The 18918-nt window shown below is 39.6% G+C and overlaps 1 protein-coding gene across 5 annotated transcripts in view; it reads left to right on the forward strand.

Annotated features, from left to right (window-relative positions):
* Positions 1–5062: 5062 nt before the first annotated feature.
* Positions 5063–18918, forward strand: part of LOC127436506 (cGMP-inhibited 3',5'-cyclic phosphodiesterase 3A-like) — a 127071-nt gene continuing 113215 nt past the window's right edge. For 3 of the 5 annotated variants that reach the window (XM_051690730.1, XM_051690732.1, XM_051690731.1), the window contains exon 1: positions 5064–7478. In XM_051690730.1, the coding sequence (XP_051546690.1) occupies positions 6684–7478 (795 nt within the window). In that variant the 5' untranslated portion in view covers positions 5064–6683. Of the gene's footprint in view, positions 7479–18918 lie in introns of all 5 variants that reach the window. The other 2 variants (XM_051690733.1, XM_051690729.1) reach the window with 2 other exon arrangements.

Here is an 18918-nt window from a genome sequence, read left to right on the forward strand (position 1 = left end):
GATTCGTCCTTCGCCACCTGGATTGAGGCGAGTCATTATGCCACCACGAGGACCTAGAGCGCATTGGGAATTGGGCATTCCAAATTGGGGAGAAAAAGGGGAGAAATAAAAAAAAAAGGGCACTTCCTTGAAGGGCACTCCTGCGGGAGGGGATGCCACTCGGAGGGCCCTTCCACAAGACTGTTAGTGAAGGGTACATTCATACAGTAATGCCAAGTTTCCTTCAGAGTACCCACTTCGGGCTCTGCAGTTCGGAGTGAGTATATGGCATAGGGAGGATCACTTGCAATTGGAATCCGCCCCGATCTGCTGTAGCGCGGCACCTCCGCTTAATTTTCTTTAATACGCCCGTGAATTACAAAGAAATCTCAAAATAACACATTATTACTGTTATTGTGAGATTATGATGAGATTTTAATTTTGTTTTATTTAATTATATTAATTTAATTATTACAATTTCTGCCCTTTTTCTGGACGACCAAAAGGGCACCTTTGCTGCCCCCGTTCTGTGCACGTCAGTGGAATGCAGTGACGGGTGACTAGGCTTGTAATTTATACCCGCTCCACTGCTTTCTCCCAGAGATCATGCACAGGTCATTGACAAGTCAGTAATAAGTACCCAGTTCAAAGCGAACTACTTATTGGCCCTCTATTAAACATTGTTGAAATTATGAATGGCTTTAATTGAGGGGAACTCAAAGCTAAGTGCTTGTATTTTGAGACTACAGGAGGCGTTTTGCTGTTTCGCTTGAACGACTGTTGCATTTTAGAACCGACTGTTCTTGCCAGACATTTTTGGTCCAACAGTGAGCCTTCTGAGAAACCAGAGAGCACGTTTTTGGGTCAAATGAGATCCAGTGTACCACAACATTCAAGTCAAGCCATGGTCTCTACGCAACAGTTGAACTAAACAGATTCGGTATAGTGTCAGTATGATGCCACAATGGGGTTCATGATGTGAAATATTAGAGAAGTTTGTCTCAAGTAGCCAGACTTTTGAGTATTGGCCAGCTTAAACAGCTTATTCTGGCCAAGAACCGCCCATTTAGACATGTCTGATTGACATTAAAAATCTTGGTTTTGTTTTTATGTACTGTTTAGGGGCCAGTTTTATTTGAAATAGCACTTTTGATGCAATAATGAATTGCGGATTTTAGCCAGCCCTTGCCATTTTTTATGCAATATGCATCAGACTCCGTTTTTTTACTGCTCTCTATCCCATAGCATTGAGATTCCTTGTTGTATGTGGAAACTTCACATCAAATGTAGAACAAAGGTTTTAGTAAGTTGGTTTTTTGAATGTCACATCAGCATCAACATCAACATTAATTGGCATTCACAACCTGTTTTACTTGTGTAATGTGATGCATTTCCAAGTGAAACAGAATGTTTGACAAGAAAAAAAAAGTAGGATGGGACTTGATTTTATCCATCATGATTGATCAACCTGGACTCATTGAATCATGTTACTCTACCTACATTTTTGGAAGAAAAAAATTCCCTGAATACATATTATGTCAGTTTCCTTATGAAATGAACATTAGAGGCACTACAACAACGACTTTTATTTACAGATTATCAGTTCATAAACACTTACTTTACACCCTGTTCCTCACTCAGTGCTATCTTATTGACATCAAAACACTTTTACTATAGTGTGTAACTTGTAAGGCAGTACATTTATCATTTGCATTACATAAGCTACTACAAATGCAATTAAATTGCAAGGTAGCTCAACTGATAGAGCGTTGCATTTGTAATGCAAAGGACCGGGGTATGAGTCGTGAAGAGCATGCGTGCCGATACATGAGTAGAAAGTTTCGTAGAAGCACCACAAAACAAGGGCGTAGCCAGGAAATTAGTTTGGGTGTGATTCATTTAAAACGGATTGGCCAAGTTTTCACCCAAATTGTTTTAAAACCAAATGTTTCTTAACAACAGAGAAGTGCCGCATTCAAACAGTTCTTTCACACTTTCAGAAAATCAGAATTTATTCATTTTTTTAAATGATTTTGTAAATATATATTTGAAGTCAAAGAATAATCTCTAATATTCTGAGTGGTCCTAGATCTAATTTGGGTGGGCCAAGGCCCACCCCGGCCCACCCTTAGCTACACCAATGCCACAAAATGACATGGTTGCTTCAGCAATTGCTCAGTTGTTCATCTCACATTTGCTTTTTATGACACTATCTTTTAGGTTTAGGATTAAAGTTTAGGGTAGGGAGGTCGGTTTTGTTGATTTAAAACTTATTAGTGCATTAACCTTAAAACCTCATCTCTTTGGGAGAAAATTGAACTATCTTTGAGTGCCACAGAGTGGATATTTCACCTCGGAAATGTCGCGATACGTGTAATGAACAACGTAATATTTTGAATAAATGTTGCCACAGTGACATAATTGTCATGAGATCACACTGGAATTGATTGGATTGTAAAAAGTAATGCCAACCAAAGTCGTTTGCGATGCAGAGTATGTTTTACGGAGCTTACAAAGAGTTTTTTTTTTTTGTATGTGTGTGTGTTTGTGTGTGTGTGTGTGTGTGTGTGTGTGTGTGTGTGTGTGTGGAATATTTGCACAGATCGGTTGTGCACAATGACACCAGGGACTTGTATAAGGAATGTAAAAAGTGTCAGTTATAATCATCATCAATGAAATCTCATGTCGACTTTAAGCCCATTTTAAACCATGCTCAAAAAAAGCATCTCTTTTCTTATGGATGGCTGGGACTGTAAATAGTTTTTTTATTTATTTTTTTGCTGATTGGCAGATTTTTCCACTAAGGAAGGTCCATGATGCCTGACCCTGCAATGTACTTCCTCTTTCATTTGAAAATTAAACGAGCATGGCTCTTGGAATAACAGCGTACTCACATCACTAATCTTATGTATATTTTAAATGACTTATGTAAATGTCCCGTCAGATCGCAAAAATCCTTGAGACTGCCTGCACGGTGACATCCTCCCGCAATTCCTTGGCCCATCCCAGTGGTCCCCGGGGACGACTCTGCGTCCAGAACATTCTCCATTCTGATTGTAACCGCAGGAGTGTGCCTGGAGAACAGTGTGGAGCGAGCAGGGGTTGAGGTGAAATTATGCTTTTATACTCATCTTCTTGTGCCAAGCTGGGGTTTATGCTAGAGCTGATGTACTAGGAAGTATAATTGAATCGTCTCCCAGACTTAATCCTCAATCACTCCACCTGTAATGCATTTTGGACTCACACGTTCGGTTCCCCCACTCAGAGGGCAGGGTCTTTTTATTTTTTTGATTTCTTAATGGCAAGCAGTGTACCTAGAATATCAGATTGTTTCTCACAAGACAGGCGAGATGTTTCAGACAGGCAATGCAAACAGTTTTTAAATGTTTGAATAGATTTAGGTGTAAACACCTCAATGTCGGCTCAAAATTATTCTCTGCTCATGGATAACTTTGGCTTGAATGTGACTCTGAGTATCTCTGATGGAACTAAAAGTACAAGAGCTGAAAATAGCATTTGGATTTTTCATGAATGCATCTGAGAAATCAATCTGGATTTATTATGAAGGTGAGCACAAAGCATTTAGATGTTCACAGGGAGACAAATGTTAAATATTTGATTGTAATCTTCATAGAATGGAAAGAGTAGTGCCCTTTAGTGGCTGACCTGGGAATAGCATCTTGAACAGCATTTGAAGTGGAAACATTTTGGCACATCATATAGCATTGTCATATTCACACACTACAAACTGAGAATACTTTAATGTATGCAGATTAAACTGTGTGTTCTTTTATGATTGCTGTCTCTTACCATTGTGTCCTTGACAATTACAGAGATTACAGTTGAGACACTTACAGTGGAAGTAAATGGGGCCAATCTGTAAACGTTAAAATACATACTCACTGTTTCAAAATTACAGCCACAAGACATAAACAATATTTGTTAACATGATTTAAATGTGACAGAATTGCTTACTAACCTTATCTGTGTAAAGTTATAGCCAAATTTACAACTTTGTAGCCATTACGTCATAAAGCAACCCTAAAACGATGGTAAAAATGACAGTTTTAACAGAAGAATGAATGTAAGTGCTTTTATAAAATTATAAGCTTCACATTTCTGCCTTTAAACCCTCCAAAAATTGGCCCCATTCACTTCCATTGTAAGTGCCTCACTGTAACTTGGATTTTTTGTTTCTTTTTTTTTTTTTTTTTTTAAGAAAATGAGGGACGAGTCGAAATATCTTTGTGGGGATCAACATAATGCCACAAAAGATGTCGATTGATCTTAACTTGTATTAAACCCAGAATATCCCTTTAATAAATAACAGAAATGTAATATTTGGGTGAACTATTCGTTTAAGACAACTTAAGTTCTTTTTAACCATACATAAAATACATAATGCCATAATATTTCCCCTTTGCTGTCTTCTATGCATTTTCCAGTCTTGACACTTATTGCATTAACCTATGATGACCTAACATAATAATACAGGATTTAGGCATTTATTTTGACAGGGGCGTTTTCTGTAGTTCCCTCCCTGATGTTTTATGTTCGTCCGCCTGCTCCCTTATCCTCAGTAATATTTCTGCTATGTTCCCTCATTCTGCTTAGGACAATTTTATCCTTATCTTTATTTTGCTGTTTGGAGGCAGTGACGCAAGGATTTAATATTAGTTGGCCCTCAGCTGACCCAGGAAACGAGACCGGAAGGGACCATTGCCTCTGCAGCTTTCCAAACATGCACTCCCACATTCCCTGTTGTCGCTCCGAACCAGAGGGAGGCCGGGAAAGAGAGACAGGAGTCATGGGATATGGACACAGTGATGGACATCCATCAGACTGTTGATATGCCTCGGTTTACCAAGAAAAAGAAACCGTATTTCTCCTTCCTTCCCTTCTGGGAATTCTGCCCACACTGCTGTGTGCCTTTATGAATGGTAACCAGATAATGACTGTCAACATTCATATGATTTTTGTTTGATCTTAATCATGCAACTACAGGGAATTGTGTTTACCAGCGAATGTTTACTAACTATTAAACATTACAGTTAGAGGAAAGTCAGTCAGTGAGAACTAATCGCAGGGAAAGTAAAAAAAAACAAACAGTGACTTTAAATGCTCATATGACTTGTTTGTTCTTAATCATGCAACGGCAGGGAATCAATCATGTTTACAAGTGAATGTTAGCAATCAATAACATTTTACTAGGAAAATCAGTCAGCAACAACCAATATCCAAGAAAACAAGAAAATGAGAGTAAGATCAAATCAAATTAACAACTAAAATTAATAGTTGAAGCAACATTTCTCATATTTTGGGGTTATGCATGGAATTTGAAGAAGGGATGGCCTAATAGGATAACAAAGTCTCAATTAAATCTAGCAAAATATTACAGTTTAAGAAAAAGCAGTCAGCAAGAACTAATAGCCAAATAGTGACATTTATGTGACTTGTGTTTGATCTCGTGTTCACAAGTGGATGTTAACAAACTATACAATTTTACTGTTGTAGGAAAGTCAGTCAGCAAGAACAGATGTTAGGTTACACTGTAAAAAAAAAAAAAAAAAATGTTTTGTCAGATAACCTAAGAAAATAATATGTGATTCGTGCAATTACGTCTAAATTAACAGATTTTATTCAAGTCAGAAATATTATTTCATTTGACTGGATCAACCTTAACTACATGTTTCACCAATGAAATACATTTTTATATGATCAGGTCAGGTAGATATGGAAATTAAAGTAGAGAAATAGCTATAGCAATATTAATAAGGTGCTGTTTTATGCAGTTTCACTTTTTAGAGTGCAGATAAACAAATACAAATAAAATTGCATTTAATATATTTAGGGATAATAACTTTAAAATGTTACCAAATGGGGAAAAACTACCACTGCAACCTGTATTACACGTGTATTTCACACATACACCCAATGCAGAGACAGGGCTCGATGACGTAGATGTAGGTGAGTTGTAAAAATGAAATATTCAAGAATACACATGGAAACGCTGACATCAGCAGGGCTTTGTGCTCTGAATGGGGCAATATTGCTCGAGGCTCTGCATCTGAAATCGGTGATCAATAAATGAGCAGATCAATACATTTTATTGAGTCATCATATTTGACCGTGTACATGTAGCTGTGGACCGCAGCTCGCGCTGTATCTGTGTGTTAAGAGTGTGTGTGTTGTGTTACGGACCGCCTCGACACCAACGGGACATTGTCTGATATGATCAAGCGCGGGTAAAACTCACGGCAATATTCCACCAGTGAGAGTTTCCACGCGTGAAAATGATCCGAGAGCGAATGGAGATCGGCAAATAAGGGAAATCCAGAGGCTTAAGTGACGCGTGAGCGCGCAGAGTCCAGGACAGTAACAAAGAAAGAAAGCTGCAGGGAGGGAGGAAAGATCGCTTATGATGATGATGATGATGATGATGGCCTAGAAACATCAGGAGTTATTCCTCCTAATGCTTGACTCAATCATGACTTGATGGGGAATTTTACGCATAGAAAACAAAAGGCGTTTGCGCGCACTTTTGTTTTTGCGCAAGGATGTTTTTGGAGAAAATAAGACACTCGCTACTGTCTAACAGTCATTCTGCTGGTCTAAAGTCACACATATGAGAGGGAATAGCGGTTTTGCGCATTACTTGTGTGTGTGCGCGTATGTGTGTGCGCGCGAGTGTTTTCCCGTGACTGATGGCAGTGGAACCCGAGCGCAACGGTTACGTGCGCACATGTGTCTCTCCCGTGGAGCAGGACCCATGTCACTCGTGGTTGGCTCTGATATGGAGCGCGTGGAGCTCTAGGAGTCTCGTGTGCGTTGGCTCGCTCTCAGTGTTCCTAGCGCTGCTTGTTCAATCCGCGGACTGGGATGCGGAGCGCACGCACGCACACTCGGGATCTCCCGCGCCGTATGTGGTGACGCTCGTGGAGCTCGTGTGGCAACTGCTGTCGCCCGCGCTCACCCTCGTGTGTGCCTTCTTCTGGGTGGGTGTGTATCTGCTCCGCTGCGGGGTGCTCGTCCGCACGGCCGTGTTCCTGCTCACCGTGTGCCATTTGGGCGAAGCGGCGGCGCAGTCGCTGTTGGATGCGCAGCAGCTCTACTCGTTCGCGGCCACCGCGCTGGTGCTGCTCGCCTGCCTGGCCAGCGGGGCGCTCATGGTGGTGCGGCTGGGTCAAGGCGTCTCCGTGCTCGTCTTCATCAGCATCGTCAGGACCGTGTCGCTGCTCTCGCTGCAGAAGGTGCGCGCCAGCTGGAGACCCTACCTGGCGTACCTGCTCGGGGTGCTGGGGGTCCTACTGGCGAGGTATGCGGACAGGCTGCTGCCGGACCAGGGAGCAGCACACCGGGAGGGATCGAGCGCGGATATTCCGGTATTTAAGAGGCGCAGGAGGTCCAGCTCTGTAGTTTCGTCAGACATGGCACAGCACGGGCAGTCCAGGGGCAAATCTCACCGGAGAACATCGCTGCCCTGCCTGCAGAGAGAGCAGGTACAATTAACAGCTGCACGATTAGAAGAATAGTAATTGCTCATGCTGCAACTTTTGACCAAAAAGATAACAGAAATGCAGATCTTAGTAGCATTACACACTTTACAGTGGGACTAATGAAGTATGTGCACTTAATCATGTCTTATTGTGTGGAGCTGTTTGAGAATCAGGACATTGAGGGAGATTGTCATTTCAACCTTAGGAGAATCAGATTGCTGTTATTGCTGTTGCTACTACTGATTACCAGACGTTTTAATATTAATCATAGTAACAGGTCACAGGTTACAATCTGTTTTCATGATTACTAAGTAAAAATGAACTACATGCACTTAATGTGTGATTGTTTGCAGAGCTGGGATTTACAAATTTTAAGAGATTATCATCTATTATGGCTGCTGCTGCTACTATTGACAATAATAGGTAGCAGTTATAATCATAATACATTAATGGTCAAAGTTTGATGCATTTAGTTTACTTTCTATTTACATAAGTAGCCCACAACTAATAGTAATACTTATGAACTGTGTAATCATTTTGTGAAGTTGCTTTTTTTATTTTTTTTATGAATTTTAATTTCTGGCTAGAACCACTTGAGTTATAATAATATCATATTAGTAAAATGCATACTGTAAAGTGTTACCTATTATTATAATTAGCCCTAATAATTGTATTATTGTGGAACATTAAGTATGAAGAAAAATCTGTTTTTAAAAGCATTGGATCAAGAAACAATTTGATCCTTACATGCTCTGAGGAATATTGCAATTGGCTGTCCTTTTCCAGTTGGGGTTTGTGTTTGTTTAGGCGTAGCGTGCTTGCCATTAGATACCTTGTACTTAGATACTTGGAATGGTCTCATTCAAGCATGCATTTTTAGTTTTCAAGTATGACATAATTTCTGCACTACCTAGTATGGGAAAATCTCATGGCTTAGGTAGTGAACTTTGACCTTTTGTACTATCTAGGTGTTTTTGTTTTGTTTTTTTGTTTTTTGTCAGTTTACAGCTGCTGTGATGAGCATTGCACTTTATTTTACCAGACACATTTGATGCAGGCAAACATATGAAATGCACAGAACTAGTGCTAGTATGGAGATATTTCTATGTTCTGCACAAACACTCAGAGTGTGTTAAAATGAAAAAGCACATTGAAGTTTCAGTTAACTTAAGTTAATATGTCGTGTTAGAGAAATATGTGTTTACACCTTTGTTTTTTGGGCATGTTAGTGATATGTTGTGCTACAAACACACTGGTAGAGTAGATAGTGTGCAGCAAGATTTGGCTGATTCTGGACATTATTATGAAGAAAGTTATACATTTAATGTTTTGGCCTACTGAATCTGCAGCCATGCAGTATTTAGAAGTGTTTCTGATTATCAGATCATGTTCTTAATAACAAAAATATTTTTTTAAGTTAAATATGTTGTTTATTCATGTGATTACATTTCGGCTTTATCTTTTTTTAATTTATTGTTGTAACTTTTTTTATTTTATTTATAGAGTATTTTTAGGACAAAGCCCCTGCTAGCAATATTTGTAGACAGATTAATTGCAAATTGCACAAATTAGTGTGCTGCACAATTTTGAAAAATATGAGGTTACTTCTCTAGCTATTTATTTTGACTTTTAAATTGCATTGTCTATCGTTAATGTGAGTGATGTGTCGGAACTAAAATACATTTTTAGTGAGTGGATTAATGCATGCTGCATGATGCATCACACTTGTTATAAATACGGTAGTCCCACTTGAATGTCTTTGTCTATTTTACAGATTTTGATTATGTTTATTAATGCGGAAATACGTAATGTAATATGATGATCCTCCTTTTAAAGGTTCACATTAAATCCTCTTGTGCGTGTAAATGAAGCATGACGCATTTGCAGTTCTGTAACACACTTTAGCTGATGAATTATGATTTTTGCATGAATTTCATCTTCGTGCAGTGCAGTTTTACTGTCCTCACTGGCTGTCCACTATATTTCACAGTGAATTTGGTCTTTTTTGCTCCCTTTGCGTGCCAGTATTTAGTTTGCGCCCTCTAGTGACTGCATTATTAATGTATTTGCGGCCTAGTCATTTGGTCCAGAAACCTTAAAAGGATATACCAAATTTCTTTCAAATCTATAAGTTTTCAGTGCAATGCTTTTGGCATGTTTGCTTGGTCTGTAGAATGGAAACAAACAAAGAGCCCTGCGTGTGTTTTCCATATTCTGTCCATACACGCATATACAGTAAACACACACCTGGTGCACATATGTGATGTCTGGAATGATATTAGTTCCTATAGTGATTTATGTGCAGTTTTTTTTTTTATTTGTGTGGTCTGGCAGTATAAATATACCACCGTGTGACCTCTGAACTGTTCACACCTTCCTGGCTGACTGCTACCACAATGACCTGTGTGTGTTAATGGGCTGAACTTAAAACAAGCTCACATACATGTAGACATCGCCTGGAGATAACAGACTGAATGGGCACTTAAGTGCTGGTGTGGAACCAAGTTTGGATTGTTGTGATTGGTGTGAAAACAGGTTTGAAACAATATGAGAAAAAGTAAATGGTGACAGTGTAACCAAACTTGCTCAACCTGCTCCGAGCGGGATTTGAACCGGGGTCTCCGGCATGGGAGGTGGGTGCACTAACAAGGAGGTTAAAGGATACAGCCTCTAGCATTAGTCGCTAGTACGCCTCTTGAGGGCAGGGGAGTGAGGTTTACAAACTGCACAGCTACCTACCAGCTGGCTTCATTTACAACAGGACCAAGCAGTCACACCAAGCCTTAGGAAAAGTTTCAGTTTTGTGCGCGTTGTCATTTCTGGTGCCCAATGAGGTGAACAAGAAGTGACCTCAGAGTTGCGGTGGACATTGTCTGTCAGCCACTTTGCAGAGCTCATGCCCCGGGTGCTTTCAGTGACGGATGTAAAATCATTCAAGTTAAGAACATGGGTGCATGAAGTGAGTTACGTAACATTGTACAAATGGACCTTGCAAATAAGAATGGGCCAGAAAATCAGGACGTTAGTCTTGCTGGCTCTATCTTTCTCCAGTGAATATTTTGTGCCGTTCCCCCTCTAGCATGGCCTTCCTAAAGACTTGGCTGACCTTATGTTGAATTGGGACCTTAATAAACGTGTGGAATTTATAACAGGAGCCCAAGCTCCTGATACAGTTGAAGAGAGACATTACAGTACTTGCCACGACCCATGAAATAAAGTTTTAGACTCAAGGCTGGCCATACAGGATGTTCAAGCCATTGGTTCATAAGCTAATTAGTGCTCTAGATGAATTGCACTAAGGCTGGGCGATGTATTGAACGAATATCATCATATTCAATATTCAAACTTAATAACAGCCGGTTTCGATTCGACAAGTTACTTTCGGCATTCAAAATAAATTAAGTAATTTTTATTTGCAAATCCTGTTACAACTAGTAAGAGCTGTGGTGGTGGCGACAGGATACGGTTTGTCTGCTTAGATCTTATATGATGGAAAGATAATTGTTGATCATATCACATTCACTTCCATTGTAAGTGCCTCACTGTAACCCAGATTTGTGCTTTTTTTTTTTTTTTAAGAAAAGGAGGGGCAAGCCAAAATTATTTTTTGTGGCAATCAGTATTATGCCACAAATGCTGTCGATTGAGCTTAACTTGTATTGAACCCAGAATATTCCTTTAAGCAATTTTGGGGCAAATACATAAATAACAAAACAAACAAACACATAAATATTGAAATATATACAAAAATACTTAACAAAATATTTAGCTTTATCGCCCGCCCTAAAAGTCCCATTTAAGAAAGGCTGTGGGTGGTAAACTGAACTATAGTTCATTGCATTTGTCAAGTTTAAGCACTGGTCTCCAGAGAATGGCGTTTGCAGAAAACCCCCATTTAATGGCATGAGGAGTCATTTCAAGTCAAACACCTCACTGCATGGAGCCTTTAGTAGCCTTTAGCGGGTCAGTGAATCGCGATTAGCCCAGGGCTGCCTGGAAAAGCCATTCGTCATGAGCTACAGCCTCTGGGCAGAGCAGGCAAATGCATTAAAATAGTTTCTTAAAGGTGAAGCGTGTCATTTTCTCGACATTAAAATACTTTCATCTGTCCCAGTTAATATGCAGAGACAACTACAAGTAACGCCAAAGCAAACTCATTTTCATTGTGTGTGTGTGTATATACACACATACTATATACATATACACACACAATGAAAATGAGTTTACATTATATATATATAAGGAGTAGTGCTTTAAAATCTCTCCTCTTGTGTTCCACTGAGAAAAAAAAGTCAGACATTTTATCAGCACTTCCATGTCACATCTATTCACCAAATGATTAAATGGGGAGGGGGGGGTGGGTGGGTGCTTTTATTTTTAGTGCCATTTTTAATGGCCTGAGAATTTAGGAGGTTTCTGTGTCTTTTGTGATACAGGGAAGGATTAAGTATAAGATTTGTGAAGGAAAGAAAAGGGTGTGCAAGGAGCTATTTGAGGGATGACGCAAATGGAGATCCATAGAGACCAGGAGTATGTTTCTGTGTCATGAGCTTTTTTCCCCACTTTTTTTAAGGGCTCCTTTTCCCAGCCTGCTGGAGATACGAGGTTAGTAGGTGGGCCTTTTCCTGCCAGGGTTGATAATAAACCTCTTAAAGCAAGCCTCAGCTCTGTGAGATGTGAAAATAAAGAAAAAAATCCCTCACTTATAGCAGACGATGTGCCCTGAAGGTAATGGTTTCCTGTCTGAAGTGGACCGCGTATGCCGTTCCTTGCGGTACCTGCAATAGCTGTGCGCTCTGGGCCGCGGGTTTTTCATCTACACCAGAGCACCCAACGCACTGAGGTTGTTTTCCTTACCGCTGCCTTGCGTCTCACTCTAATTGGTCTCGTCTGCAACGCTGCTGTGGCAGACAGAGGGATTCTTTGACGTCGACCGTGGCCAGCGCGCTGTATTTTGCTTGTAAGAGGCCTCGCGTTGAGCCCGACCGTGCCAGGCCTGGAATGTGTAGCCTCAGCTGTCTTGCCGGGGCGGCGACTGCCAAAAACCTCATCCATTTTCAAAATGCTAGCAGTTCCACTCTTTCCAAACAACCTAGAAGAAACTGCGAGTGCAGGCCTGGTCACAGAGAGAGCCTGCTTCTATGTGAACCAGGTGCGCAGCTGGCGCAAACAGACGGAACGAATAAAACTAAATGACATTAACTGCTCTACATATGTCAATCCAAATGAACTGCTGCCTGGGCTCACGAGAGAACTCGTGTTGCTCTAAAAGCATGTCTTGAGAATAACAGCTGTTCAAAGGCTTCTGGAAATTTTGTGTTTTTGCAAAATAAAGCCTCTCAAGAACTGTACTTTTGGAGAGGCCACCACAATAAGTGATGGTTCAACTGCGCTTGTGTTGGTATGCATATTTGCGATGATTTTACTGGTGCTTATGAAAATGACAATGATTTTGATGTGCTTTTATCTTGCCATTAAAGGAATAGTTCACCCAAAAATTTGAATTCTCTCATCATTTACTCACCCTCATGCCATCCCAAATGTGTATGACTTTCTTTCGTCTGCAAAAAACGATTTTTAAAAGAATATTTCAGCTCTGTAGGTTCATACAATGCAAATGAATGGTGGCCAAAACTTTGAAGCTCCAAAAAGAACCTTATATAAAGTAAGCATAAAAGTAATCCATAAGACCCCAGTGGTTAAATCCATGTCTTCATAAGCGATTATGAAAGTTTTGGGTGAGAACAGATCAATATTTACGTCCTTTTTTACTATAAATCTCCACTTCTATTTTCACATTCTTCTTCTTTTGTTTTTGACGATTTTACTGGGCAGGTAGGAGAATTTATAGTAAAAAAGGACTTAAATATTGATCTGTTTCTCACCCACACCTATCATATCACTTCAGAAGATATGGATTAAACCACTGAAGTCATATGGATTACTTTTATGTTTTTTGGAGCTTTAAAGTTTTGGTCACCATTCACTTGCATTGTGTGGATCTACAGAGCTGAGATATTCTTCTAAAAATCTTAATTTGTGTTCAGCAGAAGACAGAAAGTCACACATCTGGGATGCCAAGAGAGTAAGTAAATGATGAGAAAAATTTTCATCTTTGGGTGAACTATGCCTTTAAGTTTCCTAAAGAATGTGTCAGTGAACACATGCACAGCTTATTAAAAAAATCCAACCACGCAAGAAAACCACATTTACATGCAGCTTGAAATCAGTGGGTTACTCTCTGATGTTGATGTCAAAACATAACATAAACACTTGTGCACATTTAATTAGTGTCGACTGATATTTTGCCTTTATTCAGAATTTTTAAATTATCAGCATAGCATGAAAACTTTTCCCCTTTTGGCTGATTTGTTTCTCAAGCTGCGAAGGCACCGAGAATCGTCTTCTTGCATGTGAAGGTGCCTTTTGAGACATGTAAGTAACCAATCACAGTTCGCTTTGTTGTCACATGCTATCGTGTTACTACAATAATAGACCAGCTTACAACAACATCTCATTTAAACTGCCCTGCGTATCAGAGCCGCGACAGACCTGCAAATGCTTGTGTAGGGTGGTCACGTTTGTCTTTTGTCCCTCTCTTTCTTCTCAACAGTTCCCAGTAACTTGTCTAATGATATAAAGGCAAACATCAATAAAACTTCATATTTAACCTCGTTTAAACAGATGGAATTCATGAACCTCACAAAACATGCGCAAATCAAGTGTTTTCTTCTAGTAGAGCGCTCATATATCTTCCTCTGGAGCATGTTTTCTATCAGCTTGGATCAAAACTGTTCCTCTGAATAACAAATGTTGCATGACGGTCAGTCCATGATGCTCCAAGCAGGCGATCCGGGCAGTGTTCTTTCTAATATATTAACAGAGGACTAAATTTAATAAATTACTTAAATTTGATGACTAAACAGAAAACAGAAGAAACTAACTACCATTTAAAACACACAAAATCTTAAAAAAATATTTTTAAGTATATCTTTCTTATTATTTTTACAGAGTTAAAGTTTTGTGAGAATCTTTAAGTAAATATAGTGCTAAATTAAAGTTAATTTATATTTTAGTAATATTATGTACAGTATGTGTTATTTACTATAATAAATTATGAGCTATATTGGCATTATATCAATCTGTCGACCACACTGCTCTCTGGATATGGGCATCAGCCTTTAAAAAAATCCATATCCATCGACCAATTGTTTACATGCAATGCGAAACTGGGGTAATGGGGAAAAATCTACGTGTGTCCGCTGATTTTTCCTTAAAGCTTTTATTTTAATTGCACCATTTTTCATTTTATTTTCACGGGAGTCCTTGTGTGGCATTATTCATACACTAAAATGATTAGTAAAAACATATGTATGTAAACATTGCTTGTCTTTCTTGTGTTCATTTATTGAAAAATAATAAGCACCTTCACATGTACGATCTTATTTGTGGTAGCTATCAGCATAATGCTGTTCATGTAAATGTGCTCATTGTGGAAAACAATCCAGGATTATTTTTAACTACATTTTAGTTTTTACATTCAAAGTTTTAAATCAACTTGAAAACATTGGCTTTTTGAAAATAAATAAAACATTTTACACCAGTATCGAAACATCGATAAATATCGAGATCATCAACAGGCTGAAATTTTTTTTCACATTTTTGCCGTATAGCCCAGCCCAAGTGCACTGCACACTCACTTATGTTCTCTGTTGCTGTGTGTTTGCCACATGTATTTCAGCTCCCAGCACTATGGAAGGCCACTGCTGAGAGGGCTCTTGTTATTTTAACCTGGGCTGGCTGCGACCCAGCGCACCTCTCTCAGAGGAGCTCTCCCACTAGTGCCCATATGAGCAGCCGGCCTCAGACAAGGCCTGTCTTGTTAACTCACTCAATGGCGTGTTTTAGTTTCAAAAATATGGATGGCAGATGGAGTAGTGATGGGGGAAGTTTCCGAGTTGAGCCAGTCATCGTCAAAAACGACATCTGCACATCTGTCGGTTTGTCACAGCATCTGTCTCACTTGTTTTTGTGTTGATGTTAAAAAAGGGTTTACGTTGGAGGGAAAGTTAGCTCTTTCTAAGTATATTTGAAGTAGTGGAAGGCAAAGTTGTGTAACCCATTTGATAAAATGTAGTTTTTTTTTTTGTTAATTGTATTCAATCATTTGGTTAGTTAGAATAGTTTTACAAACGGTTTACACTGAGGCCACATCTGTTTGTTTGAAAAGTTTCCATACATCATCGTTTTCCAAAGTATGCGATTAGAGAAAACACTCTGTAGTACTGCATAGTTTGGAAAACAATGACAAAAAAATAAAAAATAAAAAAATCGAGAACTGATTAGTGTGGACGTGGCATAAAATTAGTTCTGCTTGTTTACCATTAAAGTCCCTCTCCAGTCACTGGTTTAACCCCTAAAAACTCATCTTTGTTAATCAAAATTACATATTTAAAAGTTTTTTCCATGAAAATAATCCCTTCATGCCTTAAAATGGCTAAGATATTACTCTACACCTTTGCCTTATTTAGTATTCGCGGATCTATGAATATGCAAATTAGTCCCTACTTTTCATCTCCACTCACCCCTGCACCGCTCGCCTGCAGCTCGGGCTCACTGTGTTCCCAGGATAAATTGATGGAACCGCGTTGGGCTTCAATGTAAGTTTAGTGGCAAATCCCATCTGTTTTTGGGTAAAATTTTCAAAACAGTTCTCTGTAAAATGACTACTGCAAACCCGAGTTTTCTCTGGAAGATTTGCTGGGACATTAAGATTTTTCCAAATAAACTGCACCCATTTATCTCTGATTTTCAGATCCTTTGGTAATACATGAAGGCTCATCATTTGTCGTTTCACAACTTTGCATCCGAAAACAGAACAGAACCGATACGTAGCTACACCTGATACCCCTTGCTTCGCCGTAGTGTATGCTATTGATATGGAAAGCCCTACTTGAAGTTGACAGGATTGGTTCCTTAGGTTTGTGACATATGAAACACTGGCTGTCTGAATCCATGTTTTTGAGATTGTCTTTGGTACACTGCAGTTCTAAGGCGAAAATGCTCAGCCATGGTGTTGACTGCTGATTTCATTCATGGTATGTCTTCTAGCATATAAAAAACACCATATGGACATGTAAACAATGTTAAAAACTTGATTTTCACTGGAGGGGGTCTTTAATACATGCATTGGGCCTTAGCCATGTAACACGAACAGAACACATTTTTTATACAAATCAGTTGTTAAAAAAAAAAAAAAGTTGCTTTGAATTAAAGGTTTGCACTAAGGCAATTTAATAAATAGTGTGGATTAAGTCCACACTAATACGCTTAAGTCTGAAAACTTCCGTTTTCAATTTCCTAACGTCCTTGTTTCTGAGTATGCGCTTACAGAGGGCATTTTCGAAAGTCTATGTTTGTATTAGGAAAATGATGTTTCAGAGTGGATGATCAATGAGACATAACAGAGACTTTTGAAAACGCTCTTAAGTATCGCATACTTTGAAATGTCGTTAGGAAACTGAAAATGGATTTGTGTGGATGTGGCTTAAAATCACTTCTGCCTGTGTAACCGGTCCTGCTCGTCCTGCTCCGAGCGGGATTCGAACCGGCGTCAGCCGGCATGGGAGGCGGGAGCGCTAACGAGTAGGCTAAAGGCTACAGCCCCTAGCGTCAGTCGCAAGTGTGCCTCTTGAGGCCAGGGGAGTGAGGTTTACACATACCGCACAGCTATCACATACCAGCTGGCTCCCGTTACACTGAGCACCCTAAACCTCACTCATATCCGGGTCACGGCACCACTGAAACGGGTCCTGCTCGACCTGCTCTGAGCAGGCATGGAAGGCGCTAGTGCGCCTCTTGAGGTCAGGGGAACACATACCGCACAGCTATCACGCACCAGATGGCCCCCTTTACACCTGTGTTTTAATGAAAATGTGCATTTGGGCTTATTCATTAAAAAACGAGAAGAATGAAATTGTGTGTAAATCGTTTGTTAATTAAAGACGTAAATTGTAGCATTGAATTGAATGCAATCATTTGGGAAAGAATGGATTTGTGAACGGTTTACGCTAAGGCCACGTCCACTCTAATCTGTTTAAGTTTGAAAACGCATCAATTTCTCTACGTTTATGCCTCTCATCCACACTAGGCACCGTTTTTCGAAAATGTTTTCAATTCCTGCATACTTTGAAAATGGATGACGTGAGAAAATTGAAAAATGAGTTGTCAAACAAAAATTTATTAGAATGGATGTGGCCGAAAACGCACTCTAGTATGGCATACTTTTAAAATGAAAAAAGCTGATAGGAAATTGAAAACGGATTAGTGTCACAAAACATGGCACACGATTCACTCCGCTCATTTTCAGTAAATACATGCATTGTGTCTTATTCATGACACAAACAGAAATAATTGTTTGTTAAAACCTGATAAAGTGTTCAATATAATTTAATGGTTTTACTCTAAAATTTATTCTGCTGGTTTTTCCTTATAGAGGCCTATTTTTTTGTAGCTCAACTGAATTCTAGGAAAGACAGTTACAGTATATATCAATGTGAATTTACATCATTAACTTTGCTTAATATTGCCATAGGTCTCATATTAATGCTGATCTCACCAGTTTGATTAAGCTGGCAGTTACAACGCTGCATTTTCACGCTTCAGAGAATCAACCTATCTGCCCACTTTGTTCAGAGTGTGTGTGTGTGACTCACATAGATTATCAGTAAGGGAAAGGAGAACCCAGGGTGGCAATCACAATTCTTCAGTTCCCTGTTATCACATCAAACTCTACATTAGAACATCCCCCTGGTATCCTGGGGGTACTCTTGACGCAAAGCCTTTTGTGAAGCTTTGATAACAGTTGTTGCTGTGTTTTACCACTAGCGCTTTTCAGAGGAAACAATGAAATAGCTGGAAGATTTTAACGACAGCCAAGGAACACATGAAATTGCTTACTTGACGTTTTCTGCAGCTTGCATCTCAGCTTCCAGTGCACAGCTCCTAATCTTGATGGCTCTGTCTGTGTGCGTGTTTTGCCTATCAGATAATTGTGCATGCAATTGAGGGCGTTGCAGCTGGAAGTGTTTTTCGGCCGCTCGTTAGCAGACAAGCTCAGGTTAAGTGTGTAACTCAACTAATCACAAGAAGCCACACATATCCCAGAGTTAAAGTTCCACTGGGTTGGTGCGTAGGAGCTCGCATGAGAAATTTTCCCCTTTATTGTCTCAGGAGCTGACAGGTACGGTGAGAACCGCTGCTGTCGTATGCTCACTGTCTACTAGACACCACTAACTGGTAAAAGATAACACTGTATGATGATCTGTTGAGTACCAGTGTTGAGGAAGCTACTTTGAAACAATAGCTTTCCAAGTTTCAAGCTGCTCATAATTTAAAGAATTGAAATCAGAAATCTGAAAATCTGTGGCTCTTAGGTCATCTA

Source organism: Myxocyprinus asiaticus, chromosome 47, assembly GCF_019703515.2.
Source record: "Myxocyprinus asiaticus isolate MX2 ecotype Aquarium Trade chromosome 47, UBuf_Myxa_2, whole genome shotgun sequence".
NCBI lineage: Eukaryota > Metazoa > Chordata > Actinopteri > Cypriniformes > Catostomidae > Myxocyprinus > Myxocyprinus asiaticus.